This window comes from Scomber japonicus, chromosome 11, assembly GCF_027409825.1.
Source record: "Scomber japonicus isolate fScoJap1 chromosome 11, fScoJap1.pri, whole genome shotgun sequence".
Lineage (NCBI taxonomy): Eukaryota > Metazoa > Chordata > Actinopteri > Scombriformes > Scombridae > Scomber > Scomber japonicus.
The window spans coordinates 20,425,729-20,449,272 of NC_070588.1; the positions used below are offsets into that span (position 1 = coordinate 20,425,729).

Genomic DNA, 23,544 nt, shown 5'->3' on the forward strand with positions numbered 1-23,544 from the left:
AGGTTTCGCTCATCGTTTGATTTTTTCAGGACATGAATTTATAACGGTTTTTTGAATTTATCCGACTTAAAAACAATTTAAAAAATGTGCACACTTGATGTCCTGCAGGTTTCATGAAACTCAGAGTGCTACTACAGTAATAATAAACTAGAGACCTCAACACAAAGAAAGTAATTAAGATGAAAAATACTTGCTGAATATAAAGTTTTTTTTTAGAACCGGGGAAAGTTTAACATGTATTGTCCAGTGTATCCTAATATTTACTATCCTGCCAACAAATCTGAAACAGATAAATTACTGACTGAAATGGCATCTTTGCCAGGTTATCTGAAAAATAAAATGAAACATAATCAAAGGCTGATATTTGCAAAAGATCATTAATGAGTAACATGTGGTTCTGCTTTTTTTTTTTATTAACATCAAGAAGATGGATCAGTCCACTTCAACTGAGACAGACAAAATCTTAGTATTGGCAGTGGTTCAATACAGATGTATACTTTCTTAATCTTTTATAAGCTAAACAAAGTCTTTAACAACACAAACAAAAAACTTCTTAATCAACAATGTCGGCAACAAGTATCAGATCCATTCTCAACAATGGACTTACCCTTTACAACAAAAAACACTTGTAATGAATAACTGGACCGCTCAATGGCTTTAAGGCAAATGAATGCTTATGTAGGCTTACAGCCTGTTAACTGGGTCCTTTGTAGTTTAGGATCCATGGTAAAGGAGCATGGTGCTGAAGAAGGCATGGTCATACAACTGTTCTGCTTTCACAGACTTCTGGTGCTCCACCTGGCTGCCTGCAGTGTTATCAGGTGAGTCACCGTAGATATGTGGATCATGGAGGGTTTCAGCTGCTGGGTCACATCCAAATGGAAGTTGTGGTTGATTGTGACCATTTGAGAAAAAATCCCCACAGTGTGTTTCACCCGGCGCTGGAAATAAGACAAATCGTTAAAGGGCATATGAATAAATAATTTGTGACCATATATCTGCTTCTTTAAAAGAGAGGCAGGCAGAGAGCAGAGAACACCGGTGGATTGATTTTGTTTTGCACAACTATTAAAAGGGGGTCATCATGAGCGGCCAGCTAGAAATAAAGTTTAGAAGACATTTTATAATCAAATTTCAACACACTAGACAAATTTGTGTCTAACTCTTTGGGTTTCCCAGAAAAAGTTGATCAATACATTTCAAAGTACACTTTAGTGCCTTATGCAATTCAACAAGCTGTGACCCCAGATCTTGTTTAAAGTAGGTCACATCCTGATCTGTGGTTGCTTTGACTAACAGTTAGTGCTGAATGACACAGTGGCCTACTTCTGTTCCTGCAGAGGTATTTAAGCTGTCATGTCTAGAAAAGGCTGAAGTTGACGAGATGTGCTGGTATGCAATAAGTCAAAACTCTACATATCTAGCAGAGGTGATTTAAACAAGAGAAACTTAGTCTAGTGAAATTATTTTCATGTTTATAAACCTTCCTTTGCAATAATCTGAACACGATTGCCATGAAAACAGACATGAAAATACATCAAGAAAACAGACACAGTCCACCACAATCACATTTACAAAATTTAACATTTAATGATTTTATATAATCAAGTACAAAGCTAAGCCTGCTCAGTACTAAGCACTCAGCGCTCCATCTTGGATTACTGTACACTCAATCTTTCTGGCATGTAAAACAAAAACAGACACCACCTGCAACATGAACTACTACTACTACAAAAAAAGAAAGAATTTCCCTCACCAATGTCAGTAAATGCTGAAATATTATAATTAGGTTATAGTTGAACTATTAAGAGCAGCTCAGAAAATAAGGCTTTTTGCAGTATAGAAACCCATGCAAAATTGCTTGAGCTTATTTACAACTACGGATTGTAAAATGGCCCGTTATCAATCTCAAAATCAGAAAGGTTGTTATTATATAACATGTAGATGTGCAAGCCCTGCTAATTACTTAAAAAACATGTAGTCCTTTGCCAACACACACACACACAGTAAACTTACTTGAGAATCTGTAAAGCACACAACCACAATGAATGCAAAGGAAATAACTGAGGATTAACCAAATGCCTTGCACCACTATGTCTTACATGACATCTACAATCTACAGAAAAGCTGCACAGTGAATTATTTATACTTTAAAAGCTACATTCAAGTTGGGATTTGCTTTGGCATAAGGTCATTCTTAAATATAAAACTGCAGCAGCTAATGCGCAGTCGCAGTTTAACATTAGGAGACATTTCCTCAGTGTATAACACAAGAGTGCTGAGGCACCATCGCTCGTTGTTTTAAAAATTAATGTCCTCATCAATCGAGCTTTGTTCAAAATGTAGAATACCTGAGGAATTTGTCATTGATTCAGCTGGGGAAAACACTCCTAAAGAGAGCAGCCAATTAACCTTTTACACATTTTATTTTCATTACATTTCACATGTATACTAATGCTGCTCTTTTTGCCAGTTAACTTAATAAACTGTAAAGAAACATTGCACTTTTCCTAACCTGATTAGTATGAGCATACAACCACTTTATCCATTCCAACACAAAGTGAATAAGTCAAATCTGTAAATAATTCAAAGAAATGTGACTGAAATGCACGTACATTTGAATGTAACATCTTCAGATGATAAATTAAGTGTCTCCTTTTTTATTCCCTTATTGTGCAACAATGCACAATAATTAAGACTTATTTGTAACATGACAAACGTTTGTTTTGTTTTTTTCTCCATAAAGCCAGTATGACCTCTGTTTGCACTGGTGAGCTAACCAAGGGAATGCCAATCATTTTATGTTTTCTAAAACTTTTCTGTAAAATTGTGCAAAACAAAAATCAACCTTTTATGATAAAGCTAAAAAATAAGGATTACACAACAATTATCTGTGTAACTGGACGGATGCATTAAATATACTTGTATGACAGAGAAATCCTTCTACTTTTATGCATCCGAGTGTGATCAGGTACATGGAAAAGTAGAAAATACAGCTTACACACACACACACCGCTATACATCTTTCAAATGTTGCTTACCACCAAATCAGAGCAAATGTATGCCTTTATGCATTTAATATGCAAAAAAACATAGCTGGATACCAAAGAGATATACTACACAAATTAGAATATCAGAGTATACCACTACACTCACACAAACACACACTCTCACACACGCACACACACACATACACAAGCCCTCTACAGATAGGCATAAGAGTTGGTGCAGCGACAGGGGGTCTGCATTGATGCCACAGTGATGACCTCCAGCTCTTTAGTTGTGGGGCTCGACCTGTTCAGTCCACCCTGGTCCTCATACTGATCCATGGGCCCTGGTCCCTGTGGTGGTGCAAACCCATTCAGCCCAAATGCAAAGGGTCCTGGCCCACCTGAGGTTACAGTCGCTGCCAACTCCATGGTCATGCTTTCCATCTGGGCCTCTCCAGCACCACCCAGTGGCCCATTCCCATTCAGCAATTCTGGCATGCCCATACCTGAGTCGAGAGACGCATTGACAAATAAAGCAAAGCAATGTTTATATTGTAAAAAGTAACATTTTCTGTGAAGTAAACTAGTCTAAAAGGACTGACAGAAAAACTGTGCAGGCAAGTTAAAACTCTTACTGTTACAGCATCCTTTTTTTTATAAAATTTCTGCCCTGAAAAAGTAAGCTATGCTTGATTTTTTATGAAAAGCTTTTTTTCCAGCCTCCTCACACAGACTAAAAACATGCAAGCTAGCTTAATTGAATTTCCTTTAGGTGTGAATGTGAGTGTAAATAGTTATGTCTGTGTGCGTCAGCCCTGTGATTGACTGTTGATCTGTCCAGGGTGAACCCCACCGCTCACTCTATGTCAGCTGAGGTTGCAGCCCTCTAGAAGATAAACTGATGAAATAGGACAGGAATAGGAGGATAGAAAATAGATGGATGGATCATATTTGTTTCCACTGGCTTAAATTAAAATCTCGTACGTGTTGAAAAGATATTTTTAGGTGTTAAAAAATATTAAAATTCTCTCTCTCTCTCTCTCCTGTCAGTTATAAATGTCAGACTCATGATGTTAAGTTGCAGCCATCCCTCAGCTCCATCTTCCTCTAACACAGCACTACAGTACTGCTACATTCAATTCATTGTTGGTTTTATATGCAAGTGAGTCAGTTCCAGTTGATGCCTGATCCTAAAATAAATTGTCTGAAGTAAAGTTGTATAAGTACAGACTGGACTTTACAATATGTACATTACAATCCAGCCGAGGCTTTTTAGTTGAAGTCATACATACACAGAGTCCACATGATGCAGTACTGTCTGCACATGCTGTCAACAACAATGACAGTATGTGCAGCAGTTTTACCTAATGTCAAATGTTCAAGCTTGAGAGATAATAGTGTCCCTTAAGAAACATTAAAATCCAAAAGCAATGAGAAAAAAAGAAGAAGATTCATTTAGTTTCTTACCGTTAGGTCTAGCCTTCTTCACTGGGTTTGCTTCCATGCCATCAAATGACCTCTTTCGGTTGGGCACGCAATTTAAGAAGCTGCGGCCCTGGATAGTGGGGTGAGCGTGGCCCCCTTTTTGGGTCATGCCATTCAAAAACACTCCATTATGGGACTGGGCCATGTTTTGTTGGAAGTTCTGGGCATTGGAGAGAATCTCAGCACACTCCTGGAATCCCTGGGCGTGGGCCAGGTCAGCAGCAGTCAGCCCACTGGCATTCCTCATACTGCACAACGGGAAGAGGGAGTGTCAGAAAGCACTCGCTGCATATTTGATTTACACAAATAAAAAAACAAAATAAGACAGGCCCAAGCTCGCGCACGCACACACAGGCACGCACATACACACACTCATTTAGCAAATATTCTCACACACACACACAAACACGCACACACACACACGGACAGACACGCACAAAAGATGTATAGAAATAGTCTGTGCTGCTCTATCCTCTCACATCCTCTTCGTCATCCTCATGAGAGATGACGACTGATCCCTTTTGGATCATTTGCATCTTCCCAAGAACTTAAAACTTGAAACTGTTTCCAAATAATTATGGAAACATGTCTGCTGCAAAAGGGACATGATTAAGACAACTGAAGGTATGCACCGATGTATTTTAATGAGTACCTGAAATGATCTGACAGACTGAACCAGATGATGATGTTATATGACCCACTGAACCCAAAAGGAGATGTACTTAGTAAAGCTCTTGGAGATCCGTCTTGCAGGAAAGTGTGACATCAAGAAGGATTTAGCAAAATGTGGCTGCCGTCATCTCAAATCTCCACTGGCGACGATGCTCAAGGATTTCTAAAGCGTTGCATCAAGGTAACGTTGATCTTCCATATATATGGGTCAATAAGAGCACTTTGAGTGTGTATGGATGTATGATACATAAACAGGGGTTGTGTGTAAGGTGGAAGGACTAAATTGAAAAAAAAAAAAAAAGCTGTATTCCTAAAAACTAAAAAAGATAACTGAGCCTTGGAAAGATTGTAGAATCCCTCGGAGACAAGTTCAAGATTTGCAGGAGGATCATTCAAAAGGAAGTTGAGATGAGGTCTTCAGGGGAAACTCCATACCAATGAACGAATGGTTAGAAAGGAGAATGAAACAAGGACAAACTGAAAACTTCAAGCGTCAGAATTGTAGTCAAGTTCTCTCTTGAAAGGGTGGAGTTCTCCAGACATAATCTTTATCTTGTTTCAAAGAAGGAAGACCAAGAAAATGACCCTAAAAAAGGCACCTATACAACTAGTCCCATGTTTAATTGGAGTGTGTGCTTTACGTACAGTTGTGTTAATCATACCCCACTGCAGCAGGAATATGGTGAATTTCTCAGGGCAACAATGAAAGAGCAAACAGTGACACTGTGACTGGGTCTCAAGTTTCCCTTTACTTTACATTATTGTATGGAAGCAACTTCACTCGACAGTAACATTTTAAAAATAATAACTCGTCTCATCAGCACAATATAGCATGTGAATTAAACTCTCTCAGCTGTATGTTGTTGCTAAAATAATTCACAGATATTTAAATGAATTATCTTTCTGCTGCTGTATAATTAATATGCAGGAACAAAATGTCCGAAAGTCAACATTTGACAAAGACATAGGAAATATTGTACTAAGCAACAGATGCCTTTCAGCGTAATGATGAGAACTTCTGTCTTCTCCATTAGCCAATTACTAAACAGTACTGCACTTGTTCTGCGTGGAAATGTCATCATGCTGCTAAATGAGTTCTCTGAGCAAACAGTGAAGTCTTTGTCAAAGAATCGGGACTTCTGGCTAAAACCCAAGCCCATACTCATTATTAGAAATGTGACAAAAGATTGTATCAATGTATTAAAGCACTAGATAATACATTCTATCTGTACATGGGAGATGCTTTAAGTACCACATGATTAAAGAGATTTATTATATTCTGTCTTATTTAACTTTTCACTATTGAGTTGCTGAAACCAAGCGACATTGACTTCCACACAATAAGACACGATTTCACGTACACTGTGACTGTTTGCTCCTTCATTTTCTTTAGGAATTTGTCCTTTTTTCTCTGCATTCAATCAAAACAGTTGTGCAATAAAACATTTCAAGAACTAGTGCACATGAAAAACATTTTATAAAGAATTTAAGATTGAAAAACAAAAAAATAAAAGAATCACACAATAACTTGTTGCACATTACCCGTCCCCTTCAAATTAACGCTTCCAAAGGATTATTCTAAGAAATGGCATTATAAGTGAAAACCATTTTGTGTTGAGGTAGATGGATAGGTCTCACTCTAAGGAATTGAAATCTATTTAAATGACATTTTCCTGCTTTTTTTAAACCTCCCAATTCAACAATTTAGTATTCTAAAAACCAGAATTTTCTCTTTTTTGTAACAGGAATAGTTCCCCAAAATGTTAGACTCCATAGGCACTAATAAATGATAACATTTGGACATATTCATATTAAAGAACTAACTAATAATTTTTCCTTCAATAATAATAATCTGATACTAGTATTATGTCCCTTTTCCCCTTATTAAATGCTACCCAAAGTACTTTGACTTGTCTAGTGATTAAGTCTGCAGCCTGTGGAGCCACATATGTGCTGACCTCAGACCAAATCCCAACAAAAACCTCCATTTCTTAATACTCAAGAAATTCAACATGGGTGACTTTAAAGTCGACCCAAATTTCAGGGGAGTAAAGTTCTCAAATTTACAGACAAATTAGGTGTCATAGAAACTCCCACTCAGATTATTGCTTACCCATGCTTTGTTCTTTCCATGGATTCAGGGTAGTTTTGAAATCAAATAAGGAGGGTTTTAAGTATTGTAGCGTAACGAAAACAGATATTTGGGATTGTTTTATGTATAAAAAGATCAGCTAAACAATTTGAAACAGGACACAAAATGTCAAATGTTTGAGTTATTTCAAACAGACTGGTACACTAAGCCTGTACTCAGATCAGATGCAAATTCAGGAGTAAATTAACTTTGTTCCAGATTAACTCACTGATCAAATATTTCTTTAGTAAATCCAAGACTCTCTCCATGAGCTTCATTCTACTCTGAAGTCTAACACTGTTTCTTAACCTTCATCCAACTTAAATTATTAGATGACTCCCTCGTAACTAAAAAAGGTAGAAATCTACAGTATCCTAAAAGCAGTATTCCTTTAGTGAGACCTGACATCTACATTATACATTGACCCAACAAAATGGATAGCTGAGTAAAATGATTAACCCTGGTTTGGTACGTGAATTTGAAAAAGGAAGCGTTAATTCTTTGTAAATGCCTGGTATGCTTTGCTTTTCCGTCCTAAGCACATATGTATCTTCTCTAACTATCGTCTAACCTTCCAGAGGCAGCCTATTATCATGCTAATGGTTGACATGGGACTCACGTGATTAAACCTGTCCATATAAAGGGCTCCTATGGTTAGTTCACAAAATAAAAAACAAAAATCATAAAATAAAAACAAAAACTAGATACAAGAACAATCATGGATAATAAGCAAAGCATGCAGGTCTAAAAACTTTAGTTTTGATTCATTAAAACCTAGCATTAAAACCAATCACCGCAAGAAATACCTCAACAGTTTGCCAGTGTGTAGATAGGAAGCGATAGTGAGAACACTCAATGCCACAACAGTGCGGCTATCCCAGGGAACGGGGCAGACTCAGCAGTGTCTATTCTCCCCCTTTCTAGGATTACTTGAAAAAACCAAGTCATTTCCAATTCAATGGCTGCAAAACATTAAGACGTATGGTTCTGTTTTTGTTAACAGTATAGAAAACTTCTTTTTTTTGTAACTTATTGTCACTTTCATAAAGAAAAAAGTGACAAAGATTAGATGTCAAAACAGACTATGATATTGTATAGGGTTAATACTGTGACATACAAAATCAAACATTTCTTTGTATGAGGTAAAATACTGGGTACAGTGAAATGAACAGTGAATAACCATTGCAACAGGATGATTGTTAGCATTATACAGTTAATAGTTCAGTACATGGTGCTATGCAAATCTAACCCATCTCACTCAGCTGCTCTAAGCCTCGGACTCTGCGCTACTCTCATCAACGGCAGCCTAGAAGCGCCTGCCTTCTGCTAGCTTGCTAATGGACCAGCTAACACTTTTGAGGCTCATGACAAATAAGGAAAACTATGATAAAAAGCAATTGATTAAAATTAGATGTGGGGGGAGTTAGATAAAGGAAAATTAAAAATAATTTAATATTTTTAATATTTAAATCTGTTTTAACCCAACTAGATTACATTAGAGATGGACACTATGATTTTATATATTATGATACTTCATGAGATGTTTATTAAAAGTAGGCAAGATACAGTTCAGATCATGTTTGTGTCATGTATTAAGATGGATTTTAAATGTTTTGAAGAGTTTGAACTAGGAAACGTTCCTTATATTTAAGTATGTACAGTTTGATCCTGTAACACATACCTTGATTAGAAATGAGAACCTTGGGAATTGATTTGAATATGAAAATGTTGTATTAGGATTATACAGATTATACCGTTTTTGAGAGTAAAGGTCGGAGTACGGTTGAAACGAAGTAGTTCATACAATTGTGTCAGAAGAAGCTAAAAGTGTTTCCAGCTATTGCAAACTGTCCCATTAAAAAGGTGGGGAAAAGGAAAGCCTGAATGTCTGATTGAAATTGATGGACGCAGCCCCGTCCTCCCCTCAGTTCTGATGTCAGAGAGGTATAGGGTGAGGGGGTTTCACACGATGTTGGACCATCCATCCGACAAGCACTTCCTCTGAAGCATGCTGATGCCTTAAAAGAGTGGGTCAGACCACAAGACTGTTCCAGTCATATCAAGTAAAGAGTGTTTAGAAAGCTCATCTCACTATGTAATTAGACAAAAATAAACATCACACAAAGATGTGAATGCTTCCATCTTCTATCGTTCAGAGACATAGTTCAGTACAAGACTCTACATAAAAGCAGATATAAGAAGAAAGCTAAAGAAATCCTGTGAAATGCTTCTGCGACAATTGACAGACCCAGTCAACCATCAGGTGCTGTTGAGCCATTATCGGTGGTCTGTTGACAGAAGTGATCTGTAGTTTTTGTGGTGTGTCTGTAAACACCACCAGCTGTTATCAGCAGCCGTAAGCACAATTGAGCATGCTGAATCATTGGTGGACTCAGATGGTGAGTGAGAGCTCTCCGACTTGCTGTTTCTCCTAATGAATCCAAGATGTATCCGTTCAGTGCGGTTTTCTCCATTACTGTTCACCTCCACCTCTTCTTCTTTTCTTCCACAAGCAAAAGGATGATGAGGCGAGTGCAAGGAAAAGCAGGAAATGAAAAACACTTCAGTCCCTGCGGCAAAGTGTTCTCAAAGGATATTTCGAGCATGTAATGAGGCAATTTGTCAATTCTAACTACTGGCTGTTGGTTATTTCTTCTCATGTGGGCACACGTCGTCTTGCCATCAGCGTGAGTCTTTGAGGTGTGTCCAAGAGTAATCTATAAGAAGAAAATCTCAGATGGCAGGTCATGCAGTAAATCCAGCGTCTATGAAGTCGTAAGTATGATGGTAGACTGATAAACGGCCAAGCCGATATATCAGTCATTATATCTTATCATTATCTGCCTTAAATATCCCAAGTCCATCAAGCCACTGGGGTATCGGTTTTAAAAGTGATATATTCTAAGGTATTGATTCTAATTTGCAATAATGATCACTAATGTTGATGTAACTGTCTCATACTGTATTTGGCTCTGCAAGTGTACTCCAGTTAATACACTGGAAGGAAGCCATCAATGCTGGCCAAAACACACTCCAGTGAAAGTGTGTTTGTGCCTCTGTAACTGAGTTAGATACTATTAGTTAACTCAGTTACTACAGTGCAGTGAGTGAGTTTCACTGTGGACGGCAGTGCAGACCAATGTCTTAGATGTGCAACAGCTGGAAGATTAAAGCTGACCTGAAAGAAACCACCACAAAGGTCCAGGTCCAGCTAAATGACAATAGTATTGAAGGACAAATTGAAAGCAAGCGAGTGGCTGTTCAATGTTTTGTGAAGAAGGGAACTCATGGAAATCTAATGCAGGTTTGAACCTGGAATCAAGAAAAGACTCATCCTAGAATGACGGAGAAGGAAAAAATCTATAAATGCAAAATATTCATGTAGCTGAATAGAATGTTTTAATAATTATCAAAGATGAAGGACAACATGTCCAATATAACACCCAATCAACAGAGACAGGGGCTTGCATTTCTTATGACATTTACTTAGTTCTCCACTGAACTAAATGAGAACATCCTGTGAGGGTTTAAAGTTTTCTATACATATCTGGTCAATTTTAATGTGCTGTGGTAGTGAAATTAAATTTATGATTTGTCTGGAGCAGTTAAAAATCATAGCGTTATACTTGAACCTGAATTTATGTTCATGATGATTTGAGTAAAGCAATTTGTAAATTGATACTAATTTAATCACATTTTTTAAACAAAAGCATATAAGCAAAATTATGTACTTGTAATTTTCATGAAATTATGTTCCATAGATGTTTTTTAATAATCCAAAAATTAGATTGATTCACTGGATATTTTTAGGGCTGCCCCCTAACAGTTGACCAACTGTTGAATGAGAAGAGTTTTCATTGCTTGGTTGGTTACAGGAAATAACTTTAAAAATTAAAATACTAAACTCCATTTGGGATCTGCATACAATTAGATAAAAACTGAGTAAATGGCCAAATTGTGTATAAAATGCTAGAGTGTTCTGAACTTGAGATGAGTGTCAACACACAACTGGACCAACCAATTAAGTTACCAACCAATGGCACTATCCTGCCAGGAAACTGCCTAAAATGAGAGATGGGAGGATTTAACAGAACTGACTGGCTGATGGGATTGAAAAGATAACTCCGTCTCCTTGTTGGTTGCAGTCATTGTTGGTAACAGGTGTCTTGCTTCATGTGTGCCTTGTAAAAGAATCTTAAAAGGGCTCATTATTGCAGTTTTGTATTTGTCTGTAATGTAGCACAGTGTTAATAATGCTACTCATAACATTCAGCCCTGAAACTCTAATTTGACTCCATTTTCTGATGCACCAAAAACTATATTATTTCAACAATTAAATTCATATCATAAACGTGTGACAACTTGTCCACTAATGGCTTGAACTTAGTCCAACTAGTTTCAACCCGAACTATTAGTCGACTAAGAAAATCTCCGTTCAGGCGAGCAGCCCTAAATATATTCATTTAGAATAAAATTCAAAACAATAAATAGGATTGTCTTAACATATCTAAATGTATCAGATCTATTTGATGCATTATGTGTGTAGTTGATTTATAGACTCATAAACATGCTTTGGGGCATATTTATTTATTAATATTATGAATAAATTCTTTCTCTTTTTACATCAACATTTTATTTATTTTATCAATAAGAACTAGTGAAAAAAATATTTTTGGTAACAGACACCAACTTAATAGTGAAATTAGTTAGAAAGTTATTTTGTCATGAGCCTCATTCCCACCTCGTGTGCCTTAGTTTCCCTCCCAGTTGTGCTCCATTACCTTTCTGGGTCATGACTGAAAAAGAAATAACTTAATAATAAACTAGACTAAACACAATATCTGTGATCTGCAGGGGGAAAAAAATCACATATCATTTTCATCACTTAATCATATTACTCATCAGCTGATAACCAAATGCACATAACATGACCTTAATAAGAAATGAAGCGTTGTTTAAACATGTCTGCACAAAAGGCATTGAATTTCATTTCCAGAAACAGCCAAAAACAACCAGGGGTTTCATATGCCACAGAAAACTAAAGGTTCAAATCACCATCTAACTATTAAAAATCAATATGGCTCATCTTTCAGAATCAAACTATAACAGTGCATAAAAGATACAGATTTTTTGTATTATTATATTTTTGTCACTAGTGGATATGAAGTCTAAAAATAAATTAACTATTATACATTTGCTTTTCTACAATCCTTAACATGGTAATGCTAGTGTTACTTGTAGAAACCAGGAGACACTGGAGGTCCAGTCAGAAATGCTTATTAAAGTCAAGTGAATAAATCTAATGGTTTCAATACAAATGATTTTTCTCCTCAGTCTAACAAGTGACTAAGAAAAAAGAACTTGCAGCCAATATTTTTAGTACGGTATGTCCGACTTTAACTTTGGTCAATGACATCATTTGGCAAGCGAACATTTGCTAGATCAAATCATGGCAGGATGGATAAATATAGAAGCTACCGTACGTATCTATAAACTCCCTGGTTGTTTGGAGTCTCTGGACATCAATGGTATCAGAACAATAAGGCATGCAGCTTGTTGCAAGTATGAAATATAAAATGTATGTAAATATATGTAGTAGTTAAGATAAGATGAGAAAAGTAGTGAATCCATCTCAGTATTTCTGCACTGTAACACTTACGTTACTTTGGCCAAATTAAACATCAAAGTGATTTTTGAAACTATGTTTATAAGTTGATTCTGGCAGCAGATAAATGAAGTGCTGAGATCTTTGAGTTGACCTACTTACATGACCTTTGAGAAAACTAATAACTATGTTTTTATCTCCCTCCAGTTCTTGGATCTACATTTAAGAAACAGGAAAGATCTGTCTGTCTCTCATGTCTTTCATGCTTCTGGAGCGCCAACAGAAACAGAAAGTACAAAAAGCACAAAGGCATCTGCCAACTATGAAGGTGTGGCTGACAATCTCAACTGACACAGATTATTTATTCACTTCCTAAAATATCACCAGGAAACAGTGTGGCCTTGGCCGGTTAAATTTGTAACATAATATTTATTACCCTGCAATAAATTATTTTTTTATCTTTTTTACCATTCTTTGCGTTCTAACATTTTATTTTATTTTTTTAAAAGGTAGTAATGAGAGCAGTCAAAATAGTCTACTCAAAACTAGGAGAACTGATCTTAGAGGTTGCAATCAAGTATGTATGATGTATGCATTTTCATTCTATGCAACAGAGCTGCATCCTTTTTATACTTGCTTCAGAAAAAAAAAGGCAATGTGCATTTAGTCATCCAGTCAAACTGTGTATATAAGACACTAACCAAAACAAATGTTAAAGAAAACCACACTCTAGATTTAACAAAGATCATGCAATATGGCTTTCTAGGCTAAGAACAGTTTATCAACCTTTACATTAAGTTGTCCTGGTGTCTGTGTAATAATGGTGCTGGATTTACCAAGCTGCTATTCAACATCAAAGGAATTGTGTTGAGTTAATCATCTACTTTTATTAACATGTAGCTGGACTGGCTCACATAAATACAAGCGTTATCTGAATGTAGAAGACAGATAGTCATAAAAATCAGTCTCTATGGACCCACAATGTTTTATCTAATATTATTACACACACAGGACAACTTAATGAAAATTGTTGCAATGACAAACAACAATTTCAAGGATTAACAAAATGTGTCACATTTTCAAAGGAGCGCCACCAAATCTATTAATATTCAACTTGTTATATAAAACTGTACTGGGAGCCTGTTGTAGAGCTTTAAGAATCAGCTTCATATTTTATATTGTAAGAATACTTTAGCAGTCTGCAGCATGGTGGCTAAAAATCGGCTCTTTCATTAATACCTTCTTGTCATTTAATAACTGCATCTCCACCATTACTTAAGAGATGCTAGAAGGTGAAAATGTAAAATAAAATACAATTCTCAGCTATATATAATAACAACACAACAGCAGACCAAACGTGCTATTTTATTTATTGTCTGGATCTTTAAAAGACTAATTCTCCTCTTAGTCTGTTCTATTAAAACTCTTTTTACCAATACAACCAGCACTGATTACAGAGGTGGTGAGTATACAGCCTAAAGTGATTATGTGTGAATTAACCAGCAAATAGAGCAGCTTATTAATGGCTGGGTATGTGTAGGACAGCCATACTATCAAAATATATAATGTTATAACTTCCATACAACTTCTTACAGTTGCATGTTCAAACCTTGATTTCATCTGCAGATCTTCAGACTTATTTATCTGGATCTTTGTGAAAACAGCATATAAATCTCATGTTTAAATTTCGTCACTGCTCTGATTTGAGTTTGGTGGCGATCCCTCGTAAAGGTGTAACTGAGATGTTGGATAGAACAGAAGAAGAGAAATGAGGACACAGGAGTGATCACAGGACTTACTCAGCTTTTGCTCCCTGAATCAAGAGAGCGTTGATGCACTCCAGACTGCCCGCACGAGCAGCTTTGTGGATGGGCGTCTCGCCCACATAGTCCTGTGAGATGACAAAAGACTGCAGTTACACACAGAAAAACACGACTGCACAGTGCACAGAAGCAGCTGTATGAACCTCAACAGTCAGCAGTTTCAGATACCAAATGTGAATAATGTTTTGATCAAATACTCCCTCCCTATCTACTCCATTTTTGTATTTCCATTGTTAGCCAACAGACTACAGGAATGAGAATAGGGCGTAACTCTGTAGGGCCTGAACTTTTCACCCAGACTTCAACCCGCCTGCACACATTTACAGTAACACACGAGTGAGAATACAGATGAAAGTGAGACAAAAATAAGAAGAAACATAAACCACAAAGGCTGCTTCAAACCACCTGAGCTTCTCTACTATACAACAACATGGTCGGATAATAATGAATCCAAGTTCATAAATCTAAAATTTGTCATTGTCATTGAGTGCTACTTATTAGAAATAAAGTGTTTCATGATGACGACAGCATGTTATGTCATCGTGACCTACTAATCTGAATTCTCTAAGCAGTGCAGCCGAGCATAAAATACAGCCTCGGTGTCTGTATCTGTTCATGAAAACACATGAAAGGGAGAATCATCTGAGGAGTAAAACACAACAGTCTAACAGCAACTTCACCCTCAGAAAATGTGATAAGATATACATCATCTGAATGTAGGTCAAGTATGTGGCGGTGGTACATTACAAGGATCGTGACCTCAAATTAGAATGATCCTCCTTGATGGGATCAGACTGAGCTCAACCTCTCACCCTGCTCTGCTCTTTTTACTCTTGTCTGTACATTAAAGTTGTGATTTGTTTTTATGTAAAAGTGGTTTTTTTTTAATTCTCTTACACTGTCCCTTTGTCAGTGTGTGAGTGTGAAAGATCGATGTTTACATGAGGTTCTGCATGAAACATCAACAAGGCAAATTCCTTTAAAACATACTTTTCAAGTTGGGGTAATTTCCAAAGTACTAAACTGAAGTGTTTCATTCTCTGGTGTACAGTGTGTGTATGCATGTGCTGAGTGTGCATCTGATATCACACCTGTCTGTTAATATCTGCACCAGTTTGGAGCAGCCACAACAAGCACTCAGGGTGGCCTCCAAATGCAGCAATGTGAGTGGGCGTCTGTGCAAACCTGGAGGTCACAGTGTTCACACCACAGCCCACCTGAACCAGACGCATCACACACTCCAACTGCGGAGAGACAAGGGCATGGCGAGATTAAGGCATGTGCAGTGATTCATTCATTCATTGCTCTCGTAAACAACACTGGGCAGGTATGAACACGTGTAGAGCAGCAGCACTTATCATTCTATAGTCCATTATATCACAATCTTAGATACATTTTTTCTGATTTTCAGTCTGAGCTTCATATTTAACTACATTATGTTTTATAGCTGTAATGTTTACAGAGCTGGATTGTTTTCATATTTGGTTAGTACTGATAGACATGCATTAAGTCTTTAGCTCTCATTATGTTATTGCTCTTGTTTGTTCTATACAGTGAGCCTGTGCAGGTTGAGCACATGACACTTTGAAATAAATTACAATTTACAGTAGCAGGTTACAGGCCAACATGCAACACTGCTGTGGTGACTGACTCAGTCTGACTCTTAATAGCTCTTACTTTAGGCATGCATCCAATTACTGTGCAAACTGTAGGCCTGCCCTTCCTAAAGTGTAGTTAAGAAGAACAAATCTTAGCCGTGTGTGTGTTTATAAGAAGGTGAATATACAGTCGTTTAGGCTAAAAGTTGACTTTAAAGCTGCATTAATTGCAACCATACGCTTTCAATGTATAAATTAGACTTTTCCATTCAAGTGAATGAGAAAATGGTGTCTTTGTATCCTGAGGAAGTATACAAAAAAATTATAAGTAGGTATTTTTGAGGTCAGATATCACTACATTTAATAAGTTTATATACACGTTAATGAATTAATAATGTTTAATTTAACGTTAGCTGCCGTTTCAACGTTTCAAAAATGTCTGTCTTTCCGTCGGCGGGCCATTAATGTTGTTATTGTTGTTCCCGCTCAACGACAAGTATTTACAAACAAAACCTCCCTTTCCAGTAACATGTAACCCACCTCAAATATGTTTAATGTTCACAAGTAAGAATGAGGGGAAATTATCGAATGAACTGTATGAACTGAACGATAATGGTCCATTGTCCGCCATGGCTGCTTTTTTAATTCCCATCAGCTCTCTAACGCTACCAAACATCAGGAAATGGCCGAGACGAGCTTCATGGCGAAGAGCGTCATTCCTCTTAGTTTTCAGCAAAAAAAAAAAAAAAGAATTCATAAAGAAAATCCTGGTCCATCACACATTCAGTTTAGAGACCTACCTTTCCGAAATGAGCGGCCCAATGTACGGGCGTCCATCCGTAGAAGGTGTCCTCCACAGTCAGGTCAGCCGGGTTGGAGGTGCACTGAAGGAGGGAGCACAAGGCACCGACGTCGCCATCCCTGCAAGCCCGGTGCAGTGGGAAGCGGGAGTTCAGCACCTCCTCACTGGAGAACCCAGACTCGAGTCCCACAGACATAGTAGCAGGATGTATATTTTTTAAAAAGCTCAATATCTAAACTAACTACTGTAGAGCAGGCAGCACATTGACGATCTATTGTCTGTGAGGACACACGCCGCTCTGACTGTGATGTCTTTCTGCCTGACAACACTCACGCGCAGGAGTGAAACTTGAGAAACGCCGAGAGAGCCACAAACTGCGGACTGGATCTCTCGGGTCGGTCTGGATCAGGTAACCCGACACCTGAGGAACTAGCTTGTCCCGCTAAATTTGAAGCACTTCTGTGTTCATAAATAATGTTGTGACAAACATTATGCAATCAGGTTTTACTTTATTATTGTAAATATATGTTATAATTGCACTTTAAGGTAATTTTATTTAGTTTTTAATTTTATTGTTGTATACAGTTTATTTTTCTCATATCACTCTCATTTTGAGCTACCGTAGCAATTAATTTTCCCCACTGTAGGATCAATAAAGTTTTATCTTACGCACAGGTTAGATTTAAGCACAAAATGACTTGATTAGTGTTAGGTTTGGGGTAAAATCAGGGGCGGATTTAGGGGTTGACAAGATCCAGGGCTAAGACCAGAGCCCTTCCCTTAGATCTGCATACTTTAATTATACTGTATCTATGACTAGCCTACTGCTAGTTTTTAAATCTAAAAACAATGCACATATAAATGAATAAATAAACAATAAGGAATGAGATTAAGAAAACAAAAACATGTACATTCATTTTTAATCACATTTCACTCGGTAACTCTGCCGCAGCTGAAATTTCTTCAGAAGTTTCACTCTTGAGGGGCTTTTGACAAAACACTTGGGGCTGCTGCAGCCTCCAAAGCAACCCCCTTGCTCCACCCCTGGTTAAAATGATTTAGTGTGGGTTAAAGTTAGGCTACTTCTTCCTTAAAGTTAGCCACCTTTTACAAATCTAAAGTTACCATCTAGACCTAATATACTCATATAATTATAGCCACACATACTAGGCTATGTACTACCTAATGTTTATTTCTACACCCCTATACGAGAAAAGAGAGAAGTCCGCACACCACAGGAGCTCCCTTGCAGGTAGAATTTAATAAAGCATGACGTTTCGAGCCATACTGACTCTTCTTCAGATGCTAATGTAGTGACGAGGCTCAGAGACGCCATCTTTCAAAGGTCCCATGGCCCAGTCATGTGACTGAACACACCTGTGGTACATTTGTCTTAATTAATTCATCAATAGAAAAAAGAAAAACCTTTCTAGAGGGAGTAATAGCAAACATGCATCGAACAATATAAATATATACACATATATGTTCCTTAAAAAACAGGACTCAAGCATCATATTACATAAAAATTCTATCAGAGGCGCCTCTTAAACCCCCACCACCACCACCGCCATTTTCAGTTTCTGTGAACATTGTCAGAAAGGTGATAATTCTAATTATCATTGCGTTCCTAACATTTTGTCCACTCCATTATTATACATGAGGGGGTAAAATATTAGGAACACTAGTCAATGCACTTCAGTACGCTACCATCACTTAGTATGATCTAAGGAGGAGCTGTTGCGTTGGATTGAATTAGATTGCACAGGTGTACCTAATGAAGTGTACAGTGACTATTACCTCATGTAATGCAAGTTTGTTGTATAAATGAGAGAATGGTTCAATCACAGGAATGCATCTGTTTAACTATCATTAAGTGTTATATACAAAAAGCAAGCTTGATGAAAACCCCATTCAATTTTAATGCTTATTTTAATCAATTTCAGTTGTATTACAAATCCATGAAGTGTGATTTTATAATCTGCAACATTACTGCTGAACTGTGTAAAATTGTAAAAAAAAAATGAATAGACCTTGAATGTACCAACGTTTAATTAAATTGTTAATTTATATTTTTATTTTAGTTATTATATTATTTGTGTTATATTATTTATAATTAATGTTTTGATTAATTTGTTCTTTAATTTTATTCATTCTTTTTTTAATGATAGTTTTATTTTATGTTTGATCTTTGTTTTATCTTATTACTTAGACGCATACCCAGGATTTTTCAATACCAGGGTTGACTAGCCTTGTTGTAAGTTTTGTTCAATAAGGCATAAATAGATAAATAAAATCATCCACTTGTCTGTGATATTAATGTCTCACAGTGTCTCAAACCAAGAAGTAAATAAAAGCAAAATAAATCAGGTATCAATCATCTATCCTCTACAATAGTGATGGCTCATAACCACCTTGACTGTTTCTCATAATAATCAGATCAGGTTTTAATTACAAGAAAAATAGATCCTGGTTTGGTAATTAAGGAATAGTTTTCTCATAAGTACAAAAAGCAATCAAATAAATAGATAGGAAAATATGATAACAAAAGTCATAATTGAATTGGTAAATGCAACATGCTATAATAACTTTCTGCCTCCAGGGGGCAGAAGAACATCAAAAACAAGCTGGTAGACAAGACACTGACGTCACCATATACAGAGCTGGATCACCAGAGTCCTACACTGAGTTTACTGCTTGTGTTCACAGGAAGCAAAGTTTTCTGCATTCTTTAAGCCATACAAAGGTCAACGAATGTGCCTCTATTTATTTATTTACTTGTCTTTCTTCAGTTCTCTCTTATTTTTTTATTTCATTTTATTTTTTACAAATATTATAATGATTATATGTTTCTGGTACTGCCCCTTTAATGTTTATTGATTATTGTATGTCCCTAAATGGAATTGTTGGGTTAGGGTTGTTTGTTTTTTGAGATTGTTTTATTGTATTTGTGAAATACTTTGTTCTTGTTTTTTTTGTACATTATTATACCAATAAAGGTGGGGAAAAAAGGCAAACACTCCAGATGTCCAGGGGCCTTCTAAGGTTCTAGGGTTCATTGTGTTAACTTGCTCCAGCTTATTTAATTGAAATGTTGTTTGGGAATTTGCATCACTGAAACATCACATCAGCTGACATAAAAATGGTATTTTGAAGGATTGGTTGAAATGTTTCAAGTCGGTCTTAAAACAGAACTGATGCCCTTATGCACTGTACATTGGAAGCACTGATGGTGGCTGCAAAGAGATCCCTTGTTCAACAGATAAAATATGAGAGGGCACAATCCTGATTCTGTACTGTACAAAAGTTAATTTCAAAAATCTGCTAAAGCTAATATGAAAAATATGAAGTAGATGGCAGTAGCCCATATCATATATTTACTATTATTTTGTTTGTTTGGATTTTACAGTTTTTTTGAGTGGACTTTGAGCAGGCTGAAAAATATTCAAATTATGTTAAAAAAAAATACAAATTACAAAAATGTAAAAATCTTTCTCTCCTGTCTCTAGTGATATTTTTCTAATCCTGCCTGCTGTAAAAAAAACTTTTTTACTTTTTTACTTTTTTACTTTTTACTCTTCTGTGTCTGCTATTTTATTCTTAATTAAGTCTTAAAGCGCTGGTTTAAAAAGAAAAATTCAAACGTAGGACTGATAAAATTAAAATTGTGAAATTAGTATCTAGAATTTCAATATCTCAGAATTTTGAGCTGATATCATCTGGAGCCCATAATCCATTGTGAGTGAAAGGTAGATTAATAAAACTCAAAAAGAATATTAATGATTGGCTGATGTCTCACAGTGGAAATACATAAAATAGGCCACTGAAATGTTGACTTATAAAGCAAACAATGTGTTATGTCTTTTCTTTACCACCAGATGGGAGTATACAACAAGAAGTGAACACAAGTGTGACCAGAGATGATATAACACATGTGGTAATCGAAGAATATTTGCTTTTCTTTCTGTCTCTTTTCATTTATATGTTTTCTTTACATGAGGTTTTCTTTTTATATGAAACGTCATAACACTATACATACAGTTAGTTATCTATAACAAACCATTTTATCAGCCATGACTGTTTTTGTGGTGAAGTATTATTTCTGTACACTGGAGGGAGAGTTTGACTACAGTTAGTCATGCTGTAGTATGGATGTTCCTCTTAAACATGAGCCATAAGAAGCCAATCATGGTTCACTACCAATCCATATCATTTTGCGTCAGACCAGGAGCAGTCTTAGATAGTTTACCCGGTTTCATTTAGCATCAGTGTGCTGAATTCCTATACTACATAATTAAAGAAAACAGACAGAAAACAAATGAGGTTTAGCAGAAGTAATATCTTCTCATACATGCAGAGATAGTTTCACTCTTCTTAATAAAAACCTAGAAAGCTCTTGTAGTCCTATTTTGTAACTCTAGAGCTCCACTCATCCATCTATTTCGTTCATACCGTGAAGGGTCACACACTGTGGGATCTCTGGATCTCTGTTTTCTGTTGAGAGAAAAGCTTTGGAATGAAAAGCATGTTAATGAACCTCTGTGAGATGCGTCATCCTGATATCCACCCCACTGCCCAACTTTGTAGTGTGCTCTGGGAGGCACTTATTAACCCTATTTTCACCTCGGTCACCTTGATCACCTCTCTTCAACAAGGTCAGTATTTATGGATTTGGGAACTGATTCAAGACAAGCAGAAATGTTTTGAGGAGCATCCAAAAAATGCACCACTCCTTTTTGTACTGTACTTTCCGTAGCATTGTGTGCGTTACACACACGCTTGAAGGAACATTTGAAGAGCATTGTGTTTTCCTCTTCACCGCAGATACACTGTCCACTAACATTGTGTTAAAAAATCGCAGTATAAGCTATTTTTATTGAATAGTATTTTTACCATACTAACATGCTTAAGTCCATCTTCAGCAAAAGATACCGAGACGCAAATGTTTATTGCAAATAACGATATTGGGATCCCTCCAATATACAGATATGTGACAATGGAAAAACGGGTATATGTTTGAATGCTACAGTGAGGGTATCCGGTGGCTCTGTTTTGCTGTGGGGGGCAATTTGCTGGTATGGTTTGGGTCCACTTGTCCCCTTAGAGGGAAGAGTCACTGCAACATTGTTCTGACTGATCACCTTAATCCTATGATGAAACATTTATATCCTGATGGGAATGGTGTCCTCCAGGATGATAATGCCTTCATCCAGAGGGCACGAGAGGTCACTGAATGGTTTGATGAGGATGAAAATAAAGTCGTATGCCATGGGCTTCACAGTCACCAGATCTCAACCCAATTGAACACTTATGGGAGATTTTGGAACATGCTCTCCACCACCATCATCAAAACACCAAACAAGGGAATATCTTTGGGAAGAATAGTGTTCATCCCTCCAGTAGAGTTCAGAGACTATATAATCAATAACAAGATGCATTGAAGCTGTTCTGGTGGCACATGTGGCTGAACACCTTGATTTTTTTTTTCTTTTATTTGTCACTTGTCTATATGTAGAGAATTGATGTAGAATTAAATCATGTTTAAAATCTTCCTGTGACATCTGTTAGAAAAGATTGAACTTCACCACAGTCTGCCTCTGTTGACCTGACTGAATAAAACTCAGTGTTGGCAATGAGTTATTGAGTGCGGTTTTAGGTTGAATTGCTTTTTCTTTTTTTCTTTTTTTAATTGAATCCTTTGTTAATTTAATGTTTCAATTGCTGTGCTTATGTACATAGAGCACTAGTAACCAACAGTTTCACATCACAACTTTTCTTTATTTGAGTCTGTGATGTGGCAAAGGCACAGCAGCCTGTCATGGACAGCATCAAGGAAGGACCTTAATGCAAATATGTTGAGTTTTCATATGTTCCAGTTCCTTAAATCTATTCATTCATTTTGCATTTTGCTACAAAAACATTGATGTTTTTATGTTTGGTGTATATTTTGCATGTATTTCATTTATTTCTCCCATTGATAGACCTCTCTGGAGTGGACCAGTGCATCCTGGCATAGTTTCCAGCCGTGTGCAACATTGTACAGACTAGTTTAGTGAATAGATTGTTGTTATGTGTATAATATTTCATTACATAATAAAACCTAACCAAATCTATGTTGTGTACTGTTGCAACTGTCAGCTGGCTGCTTTTTTGCAAATAGCCCTTTTGTTTATGTGCCCCTGTATGTAGGCCTATGCTGTCAGCATCATCTGTTTTGCTCGGGGCACTTAAAAACAATGTTGAAAAAACTCAATATGAGCTTTAATGTATAAAGCTACCACAAATAGCTGAAGCTGTCACCACTGAAGTAAGAAAAAGAAATCCATTGTTTTCATTACTTGTAAAACAAATGTGTGTGAAACATAATAACTAAAAGTCATGTGTCTCATATGTGTTTTATTAGAGGAAAGTAAAATTAGTTAAATCTATATGAGCCCCAAA

The 23,544-nt window shown here is 36.7% G+C and overlaps 1 protein-coding gene across 2 annotated transcripts; it reads right to left on the reverse strand.

Moving 5' to 3' along the window:
* Positions 1-410: 410 nt before the first annotated feature.
* On the reverse strand, positions 411-17,340 carry ankrd10b (ankyrin repeat domain 10b). 2 transcript variants are annotated; one of them, XM_053328606.1, is made up of 6 exons: positions 17,105-17,340; positions 15,798-15,950; positions 14,683-14,774; positions 4,458-4,723; positions 3,392-3,496; positions 411-941 (listed from the first exon to the last, which is right to left on the reverse strand). In XM_053328606.1, exons 1-6 carry the CDS (start codon positions 17,300-17,302, stop codon positions 715-717), a joined length of 1,041 nt encoding a protein of 346 aa, XP_053184581.1. In that variant the 5' UTR covers positions 17,303-17,340; the 3' UTR covers positions 411-714. The 2 variants fall into 2 exon arrangements, with proteins under 2 accessions (XP_053184581.1, XP_053184582.1); XM_053328607.1 differs by lacking the exon at positions 411-941 and having other exon boundaries at positions 1,566-3,496.
* Positions 17,341-23,544: the final 6,204 nt, after the last annotated feature.

What these genes read in the sequence shown, in the direction of transcription:
- ankrd10b (XM_053328606.1), bottom strand. Translation starts at nt 17,302, where the DNA reads ATGTCTGTGGGACTCGAGTCTGGGTTCTCCAGTGAGGAGGTGCTGAAC. An exon ending in GAAGAAGGCTAGACCTAACG is followed by an intron (nt 3,497 to 4,457) that starts GTAAGAAACTAA and finishes CTCTCGACTCAG; the next exon opens with GTATGGGCATGCCAGAATTG. An exon ending in GGCAGCGACTGTAACCTCAG is followed by an intron (nt 942 to 3,391) that starts GTGGGCCAGGAC and finishes TCTTATTTCCAG; the next exon opens with CGCCGGGTGAAACACACTGT.